The sequence below is a fragment of the Annulohypoxylon maeteangense genome (genome assembly GCF_022496945.1).
Source record: "Annulohypoxylon maeteangense strain CBS 123835 unplaced genomic scaffold GGS22scaffold_2, whole genome shotgun sequence".
Lineage (NCBI taxonomy): Eukaryota > Fungi > Ascomycota > Sordariomycetes > Xylariales > Hypoxylaceae > Annulohypoxylon > Annulohypoxylon maeteangense.
In genome coordinates, this window is record NW_025953249.1 from 3,086,297 (window position 1) to 3,101,396 (window position 15,100).

Below are 15,100 nucleotides of genomic sequence, written 5' to 3' on the forward strand. Positions count from 1 at the left end.
GGAAAACGCCATGGATTCTTAAAGTTTCCACTCTAGGATATGTTACAAGGGTAACAGAAAGCTTGACACGTACCAAGCTTTCAGTGTAACGGTTACATTGCATGGAAGCGATCTTCCGGCTTGCGTTCCTCGCTCTCAGCGCCAAGTGATGAAGCAGTTAGGGCTAACTAGTTTGTTTCTATTCTATCGCGATATCACTGCGCATCTGATCTGGCCGATTTCTTCATATTCTTGCGAATTCGCAACCATACTTGAAGTTTAAAAATAGGACAGAATTGTGATGGGTAAATGTGGGCGATCTTAGTTCAGGATTGGGAGCGGTAAAAAAAAAGATGATAGGCCAGCAAGCACCACTCGCGACATAGGTACCCTAGCTATCCAACCGTGCCCCTACCGAAGGACACGGACACATTCTTAACTGGTTGGGGAGACGGCACTATCTATATACAAATCGGTGTGATGCCGGTGATATGGAGAGCACAACATGATTGATCCGTTCATACTGGTAGGGTTGTGCTGCGACTTGGAATTCGTAAGCGTCTCCCGGGGGTTTACCCCAATTCGATGCTACGTTCGTGGGGTTTATGATTTACTAGAAACAAGATGGGGGCGGAGAGCTCGAATGGGGCGTGGTCGTACCAATCTGGATCAGGACAGCATCGCGATTGGATACACTTCATTATGCTGTGTAGCATGAGACACGACTAACTCCGTGTTAGTGATATCCAGAGGGGAGGCAAGATAGGGAGAGTATCAGAGACTTCTGTTCATTGAGTGAAGAGAGTAAGTGAGGTTGTAAATGGTTACTTTTCTTATCCATATGTGGCGCTTGAAAATCAACAGATAATCATCATCAGCATTGGTCATCCCCTAAAATGGTACCCCTATATTTTGCTAGTTATGGTTAAAGACGAAACGAAGTTTCCACACCGGGTTTGACCCGTCCTTCCGCTTATCAAAGCGTTTTCGCAATTGTTGTAAGGCTAAGCTATATTAGACTAAACTTCGTCAATCCCTTGTTTCCCCACGATGAGCAAGTAAGGCCCCTGAATATTCATCCATGTTTCTGTAGCCTAGACTCTCGATCCGTGCATTAGTGGCGCCTCTAGATATCTCCCACACCGGGGAAACAACTACGGTTAACCGGAAACTGGAAATATTTCGATGACATAAAATATACGAAATTCTATTGATTCAACGTTGCAGACGGCGCCTACATATGGACAGAGCCAAGATGGCGACAAGGCTCTATGTTAACATGATCCAATACACGATGGCCGAGTGATCCGAGCTTCAAGCAGGCAGAAGCCGATTTACCGAGTACGTAATGCAAAGTAGCCTACTAGCTTAAATTGAAACCAAAAGTTCCCTGAAATCGAATTGAAATATTCTATCAATATATCACAAGGTCTAAAGGCAGTCGCCGACTACCCCTCACTCTCCAGCACGCTCTAGACAGAATCTATCAACCCCCATGTAATATTTCATCTCGTAACTAGCCTCACAAAGCCTGAATATCAAGAAACCCGTTTATCTATACCTTACTAATAAGCCAAGCAAAAGCCTCACGCATCAAATGGGCTCATCTTTTAAAATATAGCCCAATAAGATTATTATACTCGATTTTTAGGTGACGACAAGTATGAAGATGCGTGGCCAAGACGATGATGGAAGTATGTGGTCACAACATAAGCGGAAAAACGGCTTACCCCTTTTTACGAAACCTCTTTTTACAATACTCAGGGATTATAGCAGTATGCAGCGGACAAGAATAAAACTCGCTAAATTGATATATCGCACTATTTGATGGAATATTCGCAATAATATACAAAAAATGCTAACTTTTCATGAAGCATCTGGAAAGTCAGATAAACTTTGACTAGGATTGATCATGAGATTGGAATCCCGATGTTTACAATTCACGGTGCTCGGGCTCTCTTTCGTCAAAGTCAGGAAGAGTGATTTCGTCTCTCTCGGCGCTCTGAACTTTGTTCCAGAAGATTTCACCGTTCTTCGGATCGTCCTTGAAAAGATGGTCCACGACCATCCTCTTTGGTGTTTCGCCCAGCCACTGAAACAGAGAAAAGTCTCTAAACTCGTCTGCGCGGAAGACTTCCAGCATCTCGATTGGCTCGTCCCCAATGTTCTCCACGAAATGGCCCATGTTCCTTGGAATAATACCTACGTCACCGGGGACATAATCGAATGTTCGGGCGGTACCTTCAGAGGCAAATATTGTGATTCGGGCTCGGCCTCTAATGATGAAATTCCATTCGTCGGCATTCGGATGCCAATGCATCTCGCGCAGGGCTCCAGGTTGGATGGTCATATGTGCTGCTGCCACAGTCTTTGATACGGGGAAGTTTTTGGAATCCGTGATACGGACTTCTCCGCCGCTAGTGACGAGGGGTTCTTGTTCAAGCATTCTGTGGACGAAATTGGTCTTGGACTTCTTAACGCCTTTGCCAGTCGGTTTTTCCTCCCCAATCTCGCCGGGCTGTGTGCCTTGGAAAATATACTTCTCCTTTTCGGGGAGGTGGGCAAACACTTCAGGTGCTAAGTTGAAATTCTTTGCTATAACCGACTTGGGAGTGTGAGCTTTTGGGTCGTTAGCATGAATGGGGCCATGTTACCGAACACTACACTGCTTACCTAACCAGTCAGATAGGATAAAAGTAGATTCCTCGGAAAAGTTTCCGTCGTCGAATATTAGAAGAAATTCGGTACCGTTATCGCCAAGTCCCTGAAGAGAATGAGGGACGCCGCTTGGAAAGTACCAAAGGTCTCCCCTCTTAAGGTCATCAATGAAGTTACCGCCTTCATAATCGATGGCTGTCACACGAACCTGGCCATCAAGGACAAATGCCCACTCGGCTTCCTTGTGCCAATGCAACTCTCGAATAACCCCTTTATCAAGTCGCATGTTCACAGCAGCCAGCTCTACGCTAGTACCCAATTCCCTAACGGTAGTTTGTCGAGTCCATCCTCCTTCCTAGGAATAAATTAGACTAATGCAGAGAAATCTAGCCAATTCTATATTCTTACCTCGATGCGCACGTGAGAATCAGCGAAACTCCATCGCATATTGTTCAAATTTCCATGATCCGTACTTGGAGGTCTGACCAGATCTGGGTTCTGACGAGAGCGATCGCGGTTCCAGGGGCCAAGGACTGAGGTACCGAAACCATTTCTATATGGAAGAGGATCAAGGCCTTCGCCGATCGAGTCGACAGCTTTATCGTAAGGATCTCTAAAGCCTGGTTTATAGGGTGATTGCGACTTTGCGCTGTATTTCGGCGGAAGTTCGATACCGGCCAGAAGATATTGCCACGGGCTGTCCTCAACCGGAACTGCAAGACCGGGGTTGCTCAATGCGAGTCCGGTGACCAATAGCTGCCACGTAGAAACGCAACGGCAGTTATAGAGCTGCATTTTCGGGAATAAAATGAATTGACGAACTTCAAAAGATGTGTGAATTAGAGCTTTGGCATGTAGTTAACCTAGAGGCAGACCATCTGCAGTCAAGGAAGCGATAGAGACCAAAAGCAACTGCTTCGATACCTGTGTAATGATGTTTGTGAGATGAGTCAATAGGTGACTCAATAATGGGTAACTTGAGGGCAGGAATTGAAGCTCTCTCAGACAAATGGGTAATGAAAACATAAAAGACGGACACAAAAAAAGGTCTAAAAACTCAATGGAATGGATGTCGTCACAGCTCATAATTAAGCAACCAAGGACCGGCATCGTCCGATAACTTGCTACACCAAACACACCAAACCTTGGAAACATCGACCGTCCATTGTAGCATATTCAACACCGAGCAAATGCCGAACAGCCGTCCAGCTCAGGAACACCCTGGGCAAGCGCCGGATGATAGGTGCCGTTCAGGTGAGAATGCTACTTCCGGAGTAACTGCCGGATAGCTTCAGGATGCTATAGGAAGGCTGCGACTGCCCTGAAATCACCAAGCAGATGTTGTACCTAAGTATCTATCCCATTGCCAAGAAGGCAAGAACTTTCCGTGTGATAGGTAACAGAAACCTAGTAAATTGTTTCCTGTTGTCGTCCAATGGAACAACTCGTCCGTTTGCTGTTCTCAACCTTACGCAGGTTTAGGCCTCGGTGGTTTTTTTATGGTGCGTGAGCGCTGTTCTGTAGCTGCATGTGTGAAACCATAGGTACCCTACCAGAACCCTCAGCTTCAGCTCTAGGTACGTACATGCCTGGCACTTAGTCAGTCCTGCCTATCTAGGATCCCTGGTCCGAAGCGCTCGTTGATCATAGTCTAGCATTGAATCAACGAATGACAAAAGACTGGAAGCCCATTGGGGGTTGTCTAAAGTTTTAGAGAATCCCGAATCAAGCCCCCGAATTAGGTGCTCTGCCTAATTGGGATAGCTAGCGTCATCGATCTTTGGCGCGTGGGTCCGGGCTGGAAAGACGGCACGGTAGCTTGTATTTCGGCTGCGAACGCCCTGAATATTTTACTCATCTTGCCCGACCTCGCTCTACTAAACCCCCTTATCTCCCAATTATTCCGCTAAATTTCGCAATTTAATCATACTATGTTTATGTAGGACTAGTTGGATTGGTAGATTTTGCGGCGCTCTCGGGCGATTCTGAGTCACAGCCCAATGTCTTCTTCTAATGGGTACGGCGCCCTGCCTCATAACTCCCGGCCGAGCGCCAATGGCGATGAGGAGCAGCAACCTTTACTGCATGGCAGCAACAATCAAATGTCTAAAACGACAAGATGGCGGAAAAATATGACGGCAGATGTGCGCCGCGATTGGGCTGATTTAGTCCTGCTCGCCTGCTACATCATCACCGGTCTCCTCGACAGCGCGTCCATCTCAACCTGGGGTTCTTTCGTATCGATGCAGACAGGTATGTGGCGCCGTAACACCAAAACATGAAAAAAGCAAAAGAAATTACGAGTCATATCATACCTACGCACATCCCCAAATCACTCCGATTAATATTTTCCAATAGGCAACACCGTGTATTTCGGCCTTGGGATTACCGCGCCTCATGAATCTACACGGTGGATCAAATCCGGAACGTCTCTAGGTTGCTTCTGCATCGGGTCGGTATTCTTCTCCGCCCTCCACCGAGTTCCTTCCCCGTCACCAAAACGGCGCTGGATTCTCTGTACCTCGTTCACGCTGCAGATGCTGCTCATCGCAGCTGCCGCCGCCATTATCACTTTCGGCCCGGACGCCGCTGAAGGTGTCGATCCCAAGGAGTCTATTGACTGGCCGGTGCTAGCGCCTATCGCGTTGGTCGCCTTCCAGAGCTGCGGGCAAGCTGTCGCAAGTAGAGCGCTTAAGTACAATGCGCTGACGAGCGTTGTGCTTACGAGTAATTACTGCGACCTGTTCTCTGACGCGGAGTTGCTGGCGCTGCGGAATCCAGAGCGAAATCGAAGAGTCGGGGCACCGACACTGCTCCTTATCGGTGCGGTGCTGGGCGGAGTGCTAGCTAGGAGTAGTGTCGGTGCCGCGGGGGTACTATGGATTGCGGCCGTCATGAAACTGCTCGTCGTTATCTCCTGGCTGCTTTGGCCGGCGGAGAAGGAATAGGTGTGTATGCTACCTGCGCATACGGAACTGTCTAGTTAGACCTAGAAATGTTCACCAGCCGACTCCAATTCCCGGAGTTTGGTGGCGAATAAATATGAAATAACAACATTACCACTGGTGTAACGTCATCCCCGAGCCACTGGGCCATGTGTAGCCGCAATTCATCGTCGCATTGCGCTGATAGGACGTATAGGTAATCCCTAAGGGTAGGTGTCATTGAGAAACATCCCGAGATAAGGAAAAGCACCGAATAGAGCGTGGTATTGAGCAATTATCTTATCATTCGAAAGTTTGAATTAAGGTGATAATGCGAGTAGCGAAAATGGGTATCCATGACTATCTACGAGCAGCATCTTCTTTCGTCGTACCCTCCTGACCAAGGACTCTCCCGGATCGCTGCTTAGTCTCAATCTTGCCAACAATACCAGTTCCACGAAAATACACAGTCACGATGCCCGAGCAGCATAACGCAAGTGCGAAATTAAACCACATACCTGCTCTTAATCCAGCTAACGATGCTGGTTCCCAAGGCAATATCTTACCCGACTCCTCTACCGGCACACCCCTGTCCCTTGCCATCACTGCTGTTTGAATTGCTGTAGTGATTGCTAACCCGATCGCTCTTCCAATCTGCCCCATCGCGTTAACGAGTGCACCTCCTATCGCCTGGTCTTCCTGGGGCAGGGTCTTGGAGGTAAAGAGGGTTAGGCACGGCCAACCAGTATCAGTACCGAATACCGAAAGGATGAATGCCGGTAGCGCATAAGCGAAGTAGGACGTATGTGGAGGGATCGGTACAGAGAATAAAAGGCATGCCACCGATACACTCAGGTTGCCAAATAAAAGCAATATCCAGGTAGGTATGCGTGAGATGAGATGGCTCACCACGAACGCAGTGATCGTCCCACCGACGCCCGTAGGTATAAATCGAAGGGTGGTCTGCAATGCCCCGAGTGCCTGGTAATCCTGAAAGAGGAATGTAGCAGAAACAACCATATCGTTGAAAGCGCCGAATATCATAGCCATGATGACCATAGCGGCGCTAAAGCGGGGGTCTTTAAAGAGGGAGACCTTCATAAGCGGCTTACTTGTCGTATACTTCTCCTGATACCATTGCCACGCGACAAAGATTGCAAGAAGCAGCATGGAGATCACGATCAACAGGTAGATCCAAACCGTACCCCATCCTACTACATTGCCTTCCGTCAAAGCAAACAACAGAGATAATATCGAGGCAGTAATAAGAGCGCCACCGATCCAGTCGATGGATTTTGGCGACGAGATATTGTTTGGCCCATTCGTTGGATCTGGTGGTGGTGGTGGTATGAAGAATAAAGCTGCGAAGGTGATAACAAGCGCGATTCCACCAGTAGCCCCGAACACCCATTTCCAATTAGCAAAGGAAGCAATGAAGCCGCTAATTATATTACCGAATGCGGAGCCAAGAGGCGCGCCAGCAGCTGTAAGAGGTGTTAATGAGAAGTTGTAAGCTTCAAGCGGGAACGAGATCGCATACCGTACGCGCTGAAAGCATAGTTCTTTGCTTTGCCCGGCGGGAATGTAACACCAAGGATTCCAATAGCTGTTGGTACATTGGCGGCAGCACCCTAAAATTCGATAAGTACGTATGAGAGACGTTAAAGAAGTTTGTTCTATATGCTCACAAGTCCTTGTAGGCCACGGAATATGTTGAAGCCTATTTCATTTGGGATAAATGGGTTGGCTATCATCGTCGCTGCCATGAAGGCACTTCCCAAGATGAAAATATTTCGCTTCCCATAAATATCTGCGATGCGACCCCATAGAAGTAGGAAGCAGCCAAAAGTAAGGGAGTAAGAAGACACTACCCATTGCTGTCTACTGTCGGGAATTCCTATCTCCTGGCCGATCGTTGGCAGAATAATGATGACAGACTGGATTGATAGTGTCTAAACAGAATCAGCGAGAATGCACCGGAAATTGACAATGGTGCTATGCTCAGCACCTACATTCAAGAAGCTGGCGCCCGTGACCGTTGCCACAAGAGCAATGCATCTCGCTTTGGAAAATGGTAAAGTCGGTTTCGCTGGGTCATCATCGTCTTCCGGGTCAATTACTACAGCCTGGCTCGCAGATCGGTTTTCCGCCTCGATAATATCAAATTGATCCTCCTTCTTTTCTTCGACATTCTCGGTATCCGTTACAGGATGTTGGTTGATCTCTGACGGCCTTGTCATTTTCACAGCGGCAATGGCAACGGCAACAGCAACAATCCGACACAGATTCCGAGAATGGAATCAAGGGGGCCATACAAAGGCCGGTCCATGGGTGCTACGCCCATATATATAGACCTGCAGACTTCCGCCATCGCGTTGGAACAAGTCGCAATAACTTCGAGGCTCCATTTCTGAGGGAAAATAGTCCGACAAATTCGGAATTCTTTTCCGAAAAGAGCAGCACCAATGCTCGGTTACTCTGAAGCTCCCCACTTTTCGACCAATTAACTTCAATTCCGTCTGAGCTATTCGTCCGGTCAGATAGAACGGGGATCCCGCTCTTTCCCCGGAAACCGGTATCGGTTACAGGGAGCTACGTTTCCCCATGAGCTTATCTCAAATCGCGGGGTGCCAAGATCCAGCCCTGACCAGGCAGCAAACGACGACCGTTTAATTTTTAAGCGGTGAATGTAAACGAAGTTGAGTATTACGTGATTACCTGTTTACCAGTCTGCCAGTTTCTAGAACAAATATAATAATTTCACCTAGTAGGTTGGCTCAAACTCGACAAATTCATGTATGACATTATTTTTTGGTGGCTTGCCTTATGACGAATACCTTAGGTATCGTAGATATATGACGTCACTGTCGAGAAGAGAGAATATGGATTATTAGCACCTGCCCCCCTCAGAATAAATTCGAGAAGTAGTTGCTTGTAGGGAAGGAATGACATATAAGGCACTCCTTGCAGTAAAGAAACAAAAAGAAAAGAAAATTATACATAACAACCTTTTTCTAGCCAATTTCATTGTTCTCGGTCGTGATTGCCGTTGTTATACCGTAGTAAAAACTGAAGACGTACCTGAGCTAGTGATAAAATTTCCAAAAGTGCACCTCACACATGTTGAGCCATGAGAATAACACAATTTTGACCAATGAAAATAAAAATGTCAAAACATAAAGTTTATTAGTGCTTAATTTATTTAAATGCCCCCATAGGTATCCAGGTACCAAAGAGTATAAAAAAAGAATGGAGGCCAGTAAAATCAATTGAGTTGTTGCCTTAACATCCCTGTCCGTGAGTCACGTTGTCGCGCGTTGATCTGGCGTCAACTATATTCGCCTATTTTTCAGCTACATCACCTAACTGTCCAGGTGCCTAACAGTTAGTACACGGTCCCAACAACATCAGTACCTGGGCGGGTGGGCAAGTGGCAGGTGGGTATGTGGGCAGGCACTACTACTCTGCCTGGATTCTACAATTATCGTCGTCGAATATATAATACCAGACGCTACACAGTACCTAGTACCCATTCCAACTTTTACTCTAATCACCAATTAACAATTAACGCTTAAGCCAACCGGTTCATTTATTATCTTCTTACGAAAACTTAAACTTTTCAATCGTAACTTTCCATCTTTCTTATTTATTCATCTTTCATCTTTCCTTCTAACTATCTACACTTCGTCTATTCGCCCACTGAAGTGTATACAATTCGTCCTAGATTTTATCATACTTCTATCGTACCTCTCCATCCTAACCTCCACCTTTTTAATTAAGCAACTTACTTCTACCAAAAGGTTGGATTCCAGCCATGTCGTCGGAGACGACCCTACCGGCGCCGCTCCCATTAAGTGGCTGCGTCATATCTATGAGCGGCGCTCTCCCCGGGCCTCCTGGGCATAGAACCCAGGTCGAAATAAAGGAGAAGTATCTAGATGTCCTTGGTGCATCTTACTCCAAGAACGTCACATCCACAACAACGCATCTGGTCTGTGGCGAGGGATATTTTAGGCGATGGTCACATCCAAAGACCGATCTAGCCGAGGAGTATGATATTCCTATTGTAACCTTCCACTGGTTGGAAGATTCGCTTAAGAACAATAAGCGTATGGACGAAGAAACCTATCGCTTCGGATCGGGATCCCACACGTCTATCGTCGGTACTCGTCGAAAACGACAGCAACCAGATGATGGCAACATCGACGACGACGACGACGACACCCGACCACAGGCCAAAAGAGGGAAAATCGACAAGACTGAATTAAAGGAAGGAAAAGCTAAGATCGGTGAAGCGCAAATCGCCCTAACCCGCGATGTTACCGTCCCTTTGGACTTGGGAGCGCAAACTGAGCTCCCTGGTTACGAGGTCTTCATTAATGATGCCGGTGTAATCTACGATGCATCATTAAGCCAAGCATCCAGTTCTGGAAATGTGAACAAATTTTACAGAATTCAGGTACGTGTTTGGATTTTTATCCTAGTAGATATCACCCAGTCAAGATCCTCTTGCTCACTATCTTTTTCGAACACATTAACAAATGGATTAACTTACTAACCATATTTTCTAGATTCTTCGATCCCTTGATAATAAGTTCTATTGTAGAGTCCGATGGGGTAGGGTGGGTGCGCAAGGAGCTACAAAGATCCATGGTGATGGTAGCCAGCATCTTGCCTGCATGGAATTCCAGTCCAAATTTCGTGAAAAGACTGGTCTAATTTGGGTGAATCGTGCACATCCACCACGACCCAAGAAGTACATCTTTATCGAGAGATGCGTACGTCGTTCATTTGTCTTTTTAATGTCTTTTGATAGGAGTCACCTACTGACTCGAAGTGATTTAGTATGACGTGGAAAGGAAGGACGGCAGCGAAGACGGTGTCAAGATACCGTCTCGTCTATCAAAGCCCGTACAAGAGCTGATGAAGTTGATATTCAACCAACAGTACTTCGCCGCTACAATGTCCGAGCTCAATTACAATGCCAACTCGTTACCTTTGGGCAAGCTCAGCATGTCAACAATAACGCGAGGATACGAAGCGTTGACCGACTTATCCGCCCTCCTACACGATCACTCTCTTGCCACGACAGAGTACCAAACGAGCTTTGATTCGGCTGTGGAGGAATTATCTAACTTATACTTTTCTCTCATCCCCCACGTCTTTGGGAGGAACAAACCTCCCGTAATCAAGGATCCGGTGTTGCTCAAAAAGGAAATAGAACTTCTCGAGAGCTTGTCGGATATGAAGGAAGCCTCATTACTAATGAGCGCTGAGGGAGATAAAGAGAAACTGCACCCGACGGACCAGCAGTTTAATAGCTTGGGGCTGGACGAAATGACTCCTCTAGATAGGGATAGTCAGGAGTTCCTTGACCTGAAGGACCTGTTACTCAAGACCCAAGGCGCAACACACCAGGTCAACTATGAGATTTCGCAGATCTTTAGAGTGTCGAGAAAAGGCGAAAAGGAGCGCCTCAAGGCGTCGTACGATCCTCCCCAGTCGAGACAACTCCTTTGGCATGGCTCGAGATGCACCAACTTCGGTGGCATCCTCTCGCATGGACTGCGGATTGCACCTCCTGAAGCGCCTAATAATGGTTACAGGTATGTAGACTTCACTGTCATACAACTCCTTTCCCCCTCTACGACATTACTCCATTGTACGCAACTGAAGCTAACATTTTCGCAGTATGTTATTAACTTTCTTTGATACGCTCTTTTCGCCTCATTATTCTGAGGAATACTAACGTCTGTCAGTGTTCGGGAAAGGTATATACTTGGCGGATACCTCTAGCAAGGTGAGCACTTAGCCTAGTTCCAATATTTAATGCAGATTCCTAACATATTACCTAGTCGGCGAACTACTGCTTTCCTAACAGTAGTAACGGCCATGCCCTCTTACTATTATGCGAAGCCGAGCTAGGCCATACCTCGCAGGTGGCCATGGCTCAAATGCCGAACGCCGCAGAAGCAGCAAAGGCCGGCAGGTTCCTCTCGACATGGGGACTGGGCCAGAATGGCCCTGCCTCGTGGAAGGACGCTGGATATATACATCCATCCTTAAAGGGCATCATAGTGGTAAGCTAAACCGAATAATTCGTCCACTGTTATATTTGTACTGACGGCCGCGCCTCTTTTAGCCCGATACCCAAGGCATGCTCCCGACGGGCATTCCATCCTCTCTAGTGTACAATGAGTACGTATGCTACGATGTAGCCCAGGTCCGTCTTAGGTACCTTTTTCGGATCCGGATGTAGGGCCATCCGGGCCGCTAGTGGCCTAACGACACCCTATATCCCATCGACCAAGGTCTACGATATGTCTTAAAGACTCGAGGTGATGGGGTGGCTGAGTTGGGCGATAGAATCCGTTAGCCCGTGCCGCCGCTGATCGCTCGAGACTGGGCCTGGTGATCGATATAGTCTGTGGTGGTTAACGGCCTATCTAAATAAGCTATTGACTCAAAGCCCTTATAAAGGGATTGGGGCAAGAAGCAGGCCACCTATGGAGAAGTGGAGGGCGACGGCAGTGGCGAGTTACGCCTACTGTGCTTTGCCGTTTGAGATATATCGTCAGGATATAAACTTGTCCTGGGGTTTTGTGAGCAGTTGATGGGGGGTTCAGACAACTATATGAGAGCTAGGATGAAGGTGGATTCGCATATGGGAGGTTATTTGCTTATTTTTTTTCGCAATTTTTACATGTACATTCATGATAGGGTTAGCCAGCATTGTCTTTCTGATTGCTGTCATCCCTGTTAATACATATTGCATATAAATGATGCCTACATGACAAAGGAACTTTCAAGACTGGTAGTTTTGGGATCTGAAAATGGCATCCCCTATGTCACATACAACCTACAGAACGGGTCGTCCCACGCGACTCCTCACCCCATCAAAATTGGACGCGGTCGTTGAATCTAGGCATTTTCAAAGGCATCACTTCTTGTTTTTAAAATTTAATAAAGCAGTTCGGTCATGCGATATAATGCGATTTTAGAAATACCAATATTACTAAATAACTTTTTTTTTCTGTGTTGTGAATATAGACTTACGATTCAGAATTTATAGTTGACAGAGGGAACGGTTGTGGCGTTATTGTGGCGCCGAGCTTAGCTACAAAACGGAAGCAAACGGAGAGAAACGGCTGTACATATCTTAATTTATAACGTGGTAATACGGCTATTTAGTTTCATCTTTCAGGGGTAGATAGATATCTACGCTACGGGGTATCTCTAATATTTCTATGTGACAGCTCACTATACCTACTTGGACTTAGCTCAGAACCCTAGGTTAGACGATGTGCTCCTGGCTACCTACTCAAGGTTGCCTATTATGGAAACACCTATTCATTATGAGGCTCTAGAGTGCCGAATCCGCCAACCCGCCAATTCAATTAATGTATTGAAGTGTATACAGTTAAATACAGTACAATGACGTACAGTATAATGAATATTCCACACGGTATCCAAAATCTCACAGTGGGTTATAGCGCTATAAGGCGCTGAAAGCCCTGCATTTTATAGGGGTTATAGCGTATGGATAGCTTTTTTACATATGTATATACCTACCTCCTAATAAGGCTCAGCATATGTCACGTGACACCCTTAGTTTTGAACTATTACACGTATGGTTTTATTTACCTACCTACCTACCTACCTATTACGCATTCAACTAGATCAAATTAATTGATTGAATCAGATCAATCAATTAATTCAATTCGTTTCGAAAAGATTGAAATATTAATAATAACTTTAAAACTTTCGAAGGCTCTAGCGCTAGCTTTAAGGCTTTTTACATACCTACCTAAAAAGCCACCTATAAGTTATAAGGAGCTAATGCGCTATAAAGCCTATAAGTTACAGGGCTCTCAGTGGCCTATAGCGCTATGACCCGCTGTAAGATCCAGAGCACCGTGTGGGATATGTATAAGACTGTACATTTTCACACTGTATTATACTGTATACATTTCAATACATTAATTGAATTGGCGGGTTGGCGGATTTGTTCTTATGGTCCGCGGTCGACATTATCTAGATGAATGTATATATTATAAATTGCGAGGCCTACTGTCAAATTGGTCAAGCTTTAAGAGTCTGCTTGGGAGAGTTTGAGTCTTTGCAGCGTTTCCCCCCCTTATTACATGGTCAAATAGTAGCTCGAACTACATACACTAGGAAGGTTACTCGCAACTTCGTTAATGATAACCCTAGAGTATGACACTTCGAAGGCGCCTTCATGTGTTAGATTTAGCTATGAGCGTAGACGCTTGAGGTCGCGAATTGGGCTACAACCACGTATGCCATTCTCAATCGGATACGCCGATATTACAAGGGCGAACCATAAGCTTCCGAGGATGAATCTAGCCTACTTCTATAACACCATAGAGTCTTTTCAGATAAGGCATCCTTGAAACCATGACCACTATCCTTCCCAGCTCCCTGTAGAGGCCTTAACGTGGCGTCTTGGTCCATATTTCTAGTAGATAAAAAGCCAGACCAACGGCCACGGGAACCAAGAATAGTCCCTAGCCCCTTGCTGGGCTATACAAGATGGCGTGGTTATTCTACTTACGGACGCGAAGTCAGGCGGGTCTATTTGGCGAGAGGAGGTAGCCAAATTCCACTTATCTGGCGAAAGGAATCTGATAGCTAATGTGTTACATGTCAATGGTGGCATCTGTAAGTAGATCAGAGACCTTAATAGCGGTCTCGGTCGACCGTAAATAAGCCTAGCGTTTACTATTTATTTTATGATACGAACTCAAGGGTTATGATCATAGCCGAGAGGCCTGGATCCCCTTTGGAACATGTAGCCTCCGGGTCGTTGGCATTGGCTAACCATATCCTTTCGATACATGCCACCCCGAGGCTTGTGAAAGAACGCCACGCCTGGCTGTTGTCTGGTCATTTTCTATAGTACGAATCCTCAAGAGTGTAACTGTCACGAGGCGGAACCAAAAGACTAGGAAACAACGACGTTGTTGCGCGAGGAGCTCCTAACTACTCTCGCTATGGAGAACACGGTATACATACAGGTGAAGCTCTTTGTCTGTCCTGCTCCTAGGACTAGCGGCCAACAGGACCCTCACGGGGACTCAACGGGCCGAATCCCGATCCCATAGACCTCTAGCTACTGACCTGGAGGAAGACCGATGTCTGACAGTAACTAGATAATAGTTACTTTGCGTATTGGTGAAGAAACGGGTTTGTCAGGAGGTAACCTGTGCCTAGACGCTGACATACGAGGAATAGGTGTGCATGGCTATGCAGCAAGGGTTAATATGGAATATTAACAAGGAAAGGATGCCAGAATCATCATCGAGGGGTTTGCTCTTGGACGCCGTTGGTTCTCTCCCTACCCCAAGTTAGCCAAGCTCAGAGCCCCTATTCGTAGCCAATCAAACAACGCACCACACCATCGGACTGCAGGCCATTTTTTGACCACAAGAATCCAATTTACATTAGTAAGTAAGGCAGAAGTATCCTCCATGTAGAATGACATGCTTAGGTAACGTAAGAAAAGCCCGGATATTCGA

General features: G+C 46.4%; 4 protein-coding genes across 4 annotated transcripts; 2 read left to right on the forward strand and 2 right to left on the reverse strand.

Moving 5' to 3' along the window:
• Positions 1-1,409: 1,409 nt before the first annotated feature.
• Positions 1,410-4,083, reverse strand: GGS22DRAFT_153932 (Bicupin, oxalate decarboxylase/oxidase). The gene is made up of 3 exons (XM_047959947.1): positions 3,046-4,083; positions 2,653-2,992; positions 1,410-2,598 (listed from the first exon to the last, which is right to left on the reverse strand). The coding sequence occupies exons 1-3, from the start codon at positions 3,430-3,432 to the stop codon at positions 1,913-1,915; spliced, it is 1,413 nt and encodes a 470-aa protein (XP_047823289.1). The 5' UTR covers positions 3,433-4,083; the 3' UTR covers positions 1,410-1,912.
• A 189-nt stretch (positions 4,084-4,272) lies between these two features.
• On the forward strand, positions 4,273-5,753 carry GGS22DRAFT_153936 (uncharacterized protein). The gene is made up of 2 exons (XM_047959948.1): positions 4,273-4,890; positions 4,996-5,753. The coding sequence occupies exons 1-2, from the start codon at positions 4,638-4,640 to the stop codon at positions 5,583-5,585; spliced, it is 843 nt and encodes a 280-aa protein (XP_047823290.1). The 5' UTR covers positions 4,273-4,637; the 3' UTR covers positions 5,586-5,753.
• A 168-nt stretch (positions 5,754-5,921) lies between these two features.
• On the reverse strand, positions 5,922-7,801 carry GGS22DRAFT_185036 (drug resistance protein; the record flags this gene model as incomplete). Its single annotated transcript, XM_047964262.1, has 4 exons — positions 5,922-7,045; positions 7,102-7,192; positions 7,250-7,513; positions 7,574-7,801. 4 exons carry the CDS (start codon positions 7,799-7,801, stop codon positions 5,922-5,924), a joined length of 1,707 nt encoding a protein of 568 aa, XP_047823291.1.
• A 1,541-nt stretch (positions 7,802-9,342) lies between these two features.
• GGS22DRAFT_196976 (PARP-domain-containing protein) lies at positions 9,343-11,820 on the forward strand (the record flags this gene model as incomplete). Its single annotated transcript, XM_047965918.1, has 6 exons — positions 9,343-10,020; positions 10,133-10,339; positions 10,407-11,160; positions 11,321-11,361; positions 11,417-11,641; positions 11,704-11,820. Exons 1-6 carry the CDS (start codon positions 9,376-9,378, stop codon positions 11,818-11,820), a joined length of 1,989 nt encoding a protein of 662 aa, XP_047823292.1. The 5' UTR covers positions 9,343-9,375.
• Between the last annotated feature and the right edge of the window lie 3,280 nt (positions 11,821-15,100).

Excerpts from the sequence above, each read along its gene's own strand:
- GGS22DRAFT_153932 (XM_047959947.1), bottom strand. The coding sequence starts at position 3,432 with ATGCAGCTCTATAACTGCCGTTGCGTTTCTACGTGGCAGCTATTGGTC. Across the intron at positions 2,993-3,045 it reads ATTCTCACGTGCGCATCGAG|GAAGGAGGATGGACTCGACA; the intron begins GTAAGAATATAG and ends ATTTATTCCTAG. Across the intron at positions 2,599-2,652 it reads TATCCTATCTGACTGGTTAG|CTCACACTCCCAAGTCGGTT; the intron begins GTAAGCAGTGTA and ends ACGACCCAAAAG.
- GGS22DRAFT_153936 (XM_047959948.1), top strand. The coding sequence starts at position 4,638 with ATGTCTTCTTCTAATGGGTACGGCGCCCTGCCTCATAACTCCCGGCCG. Across the intron at positions 4,891-4,995 it reads TTTCGTATCGATGCAGACAG|GCAACACCGTGTATTTCGGC; the intron begins GTATGTGGCGCC and ends ATTTTCCAATAG.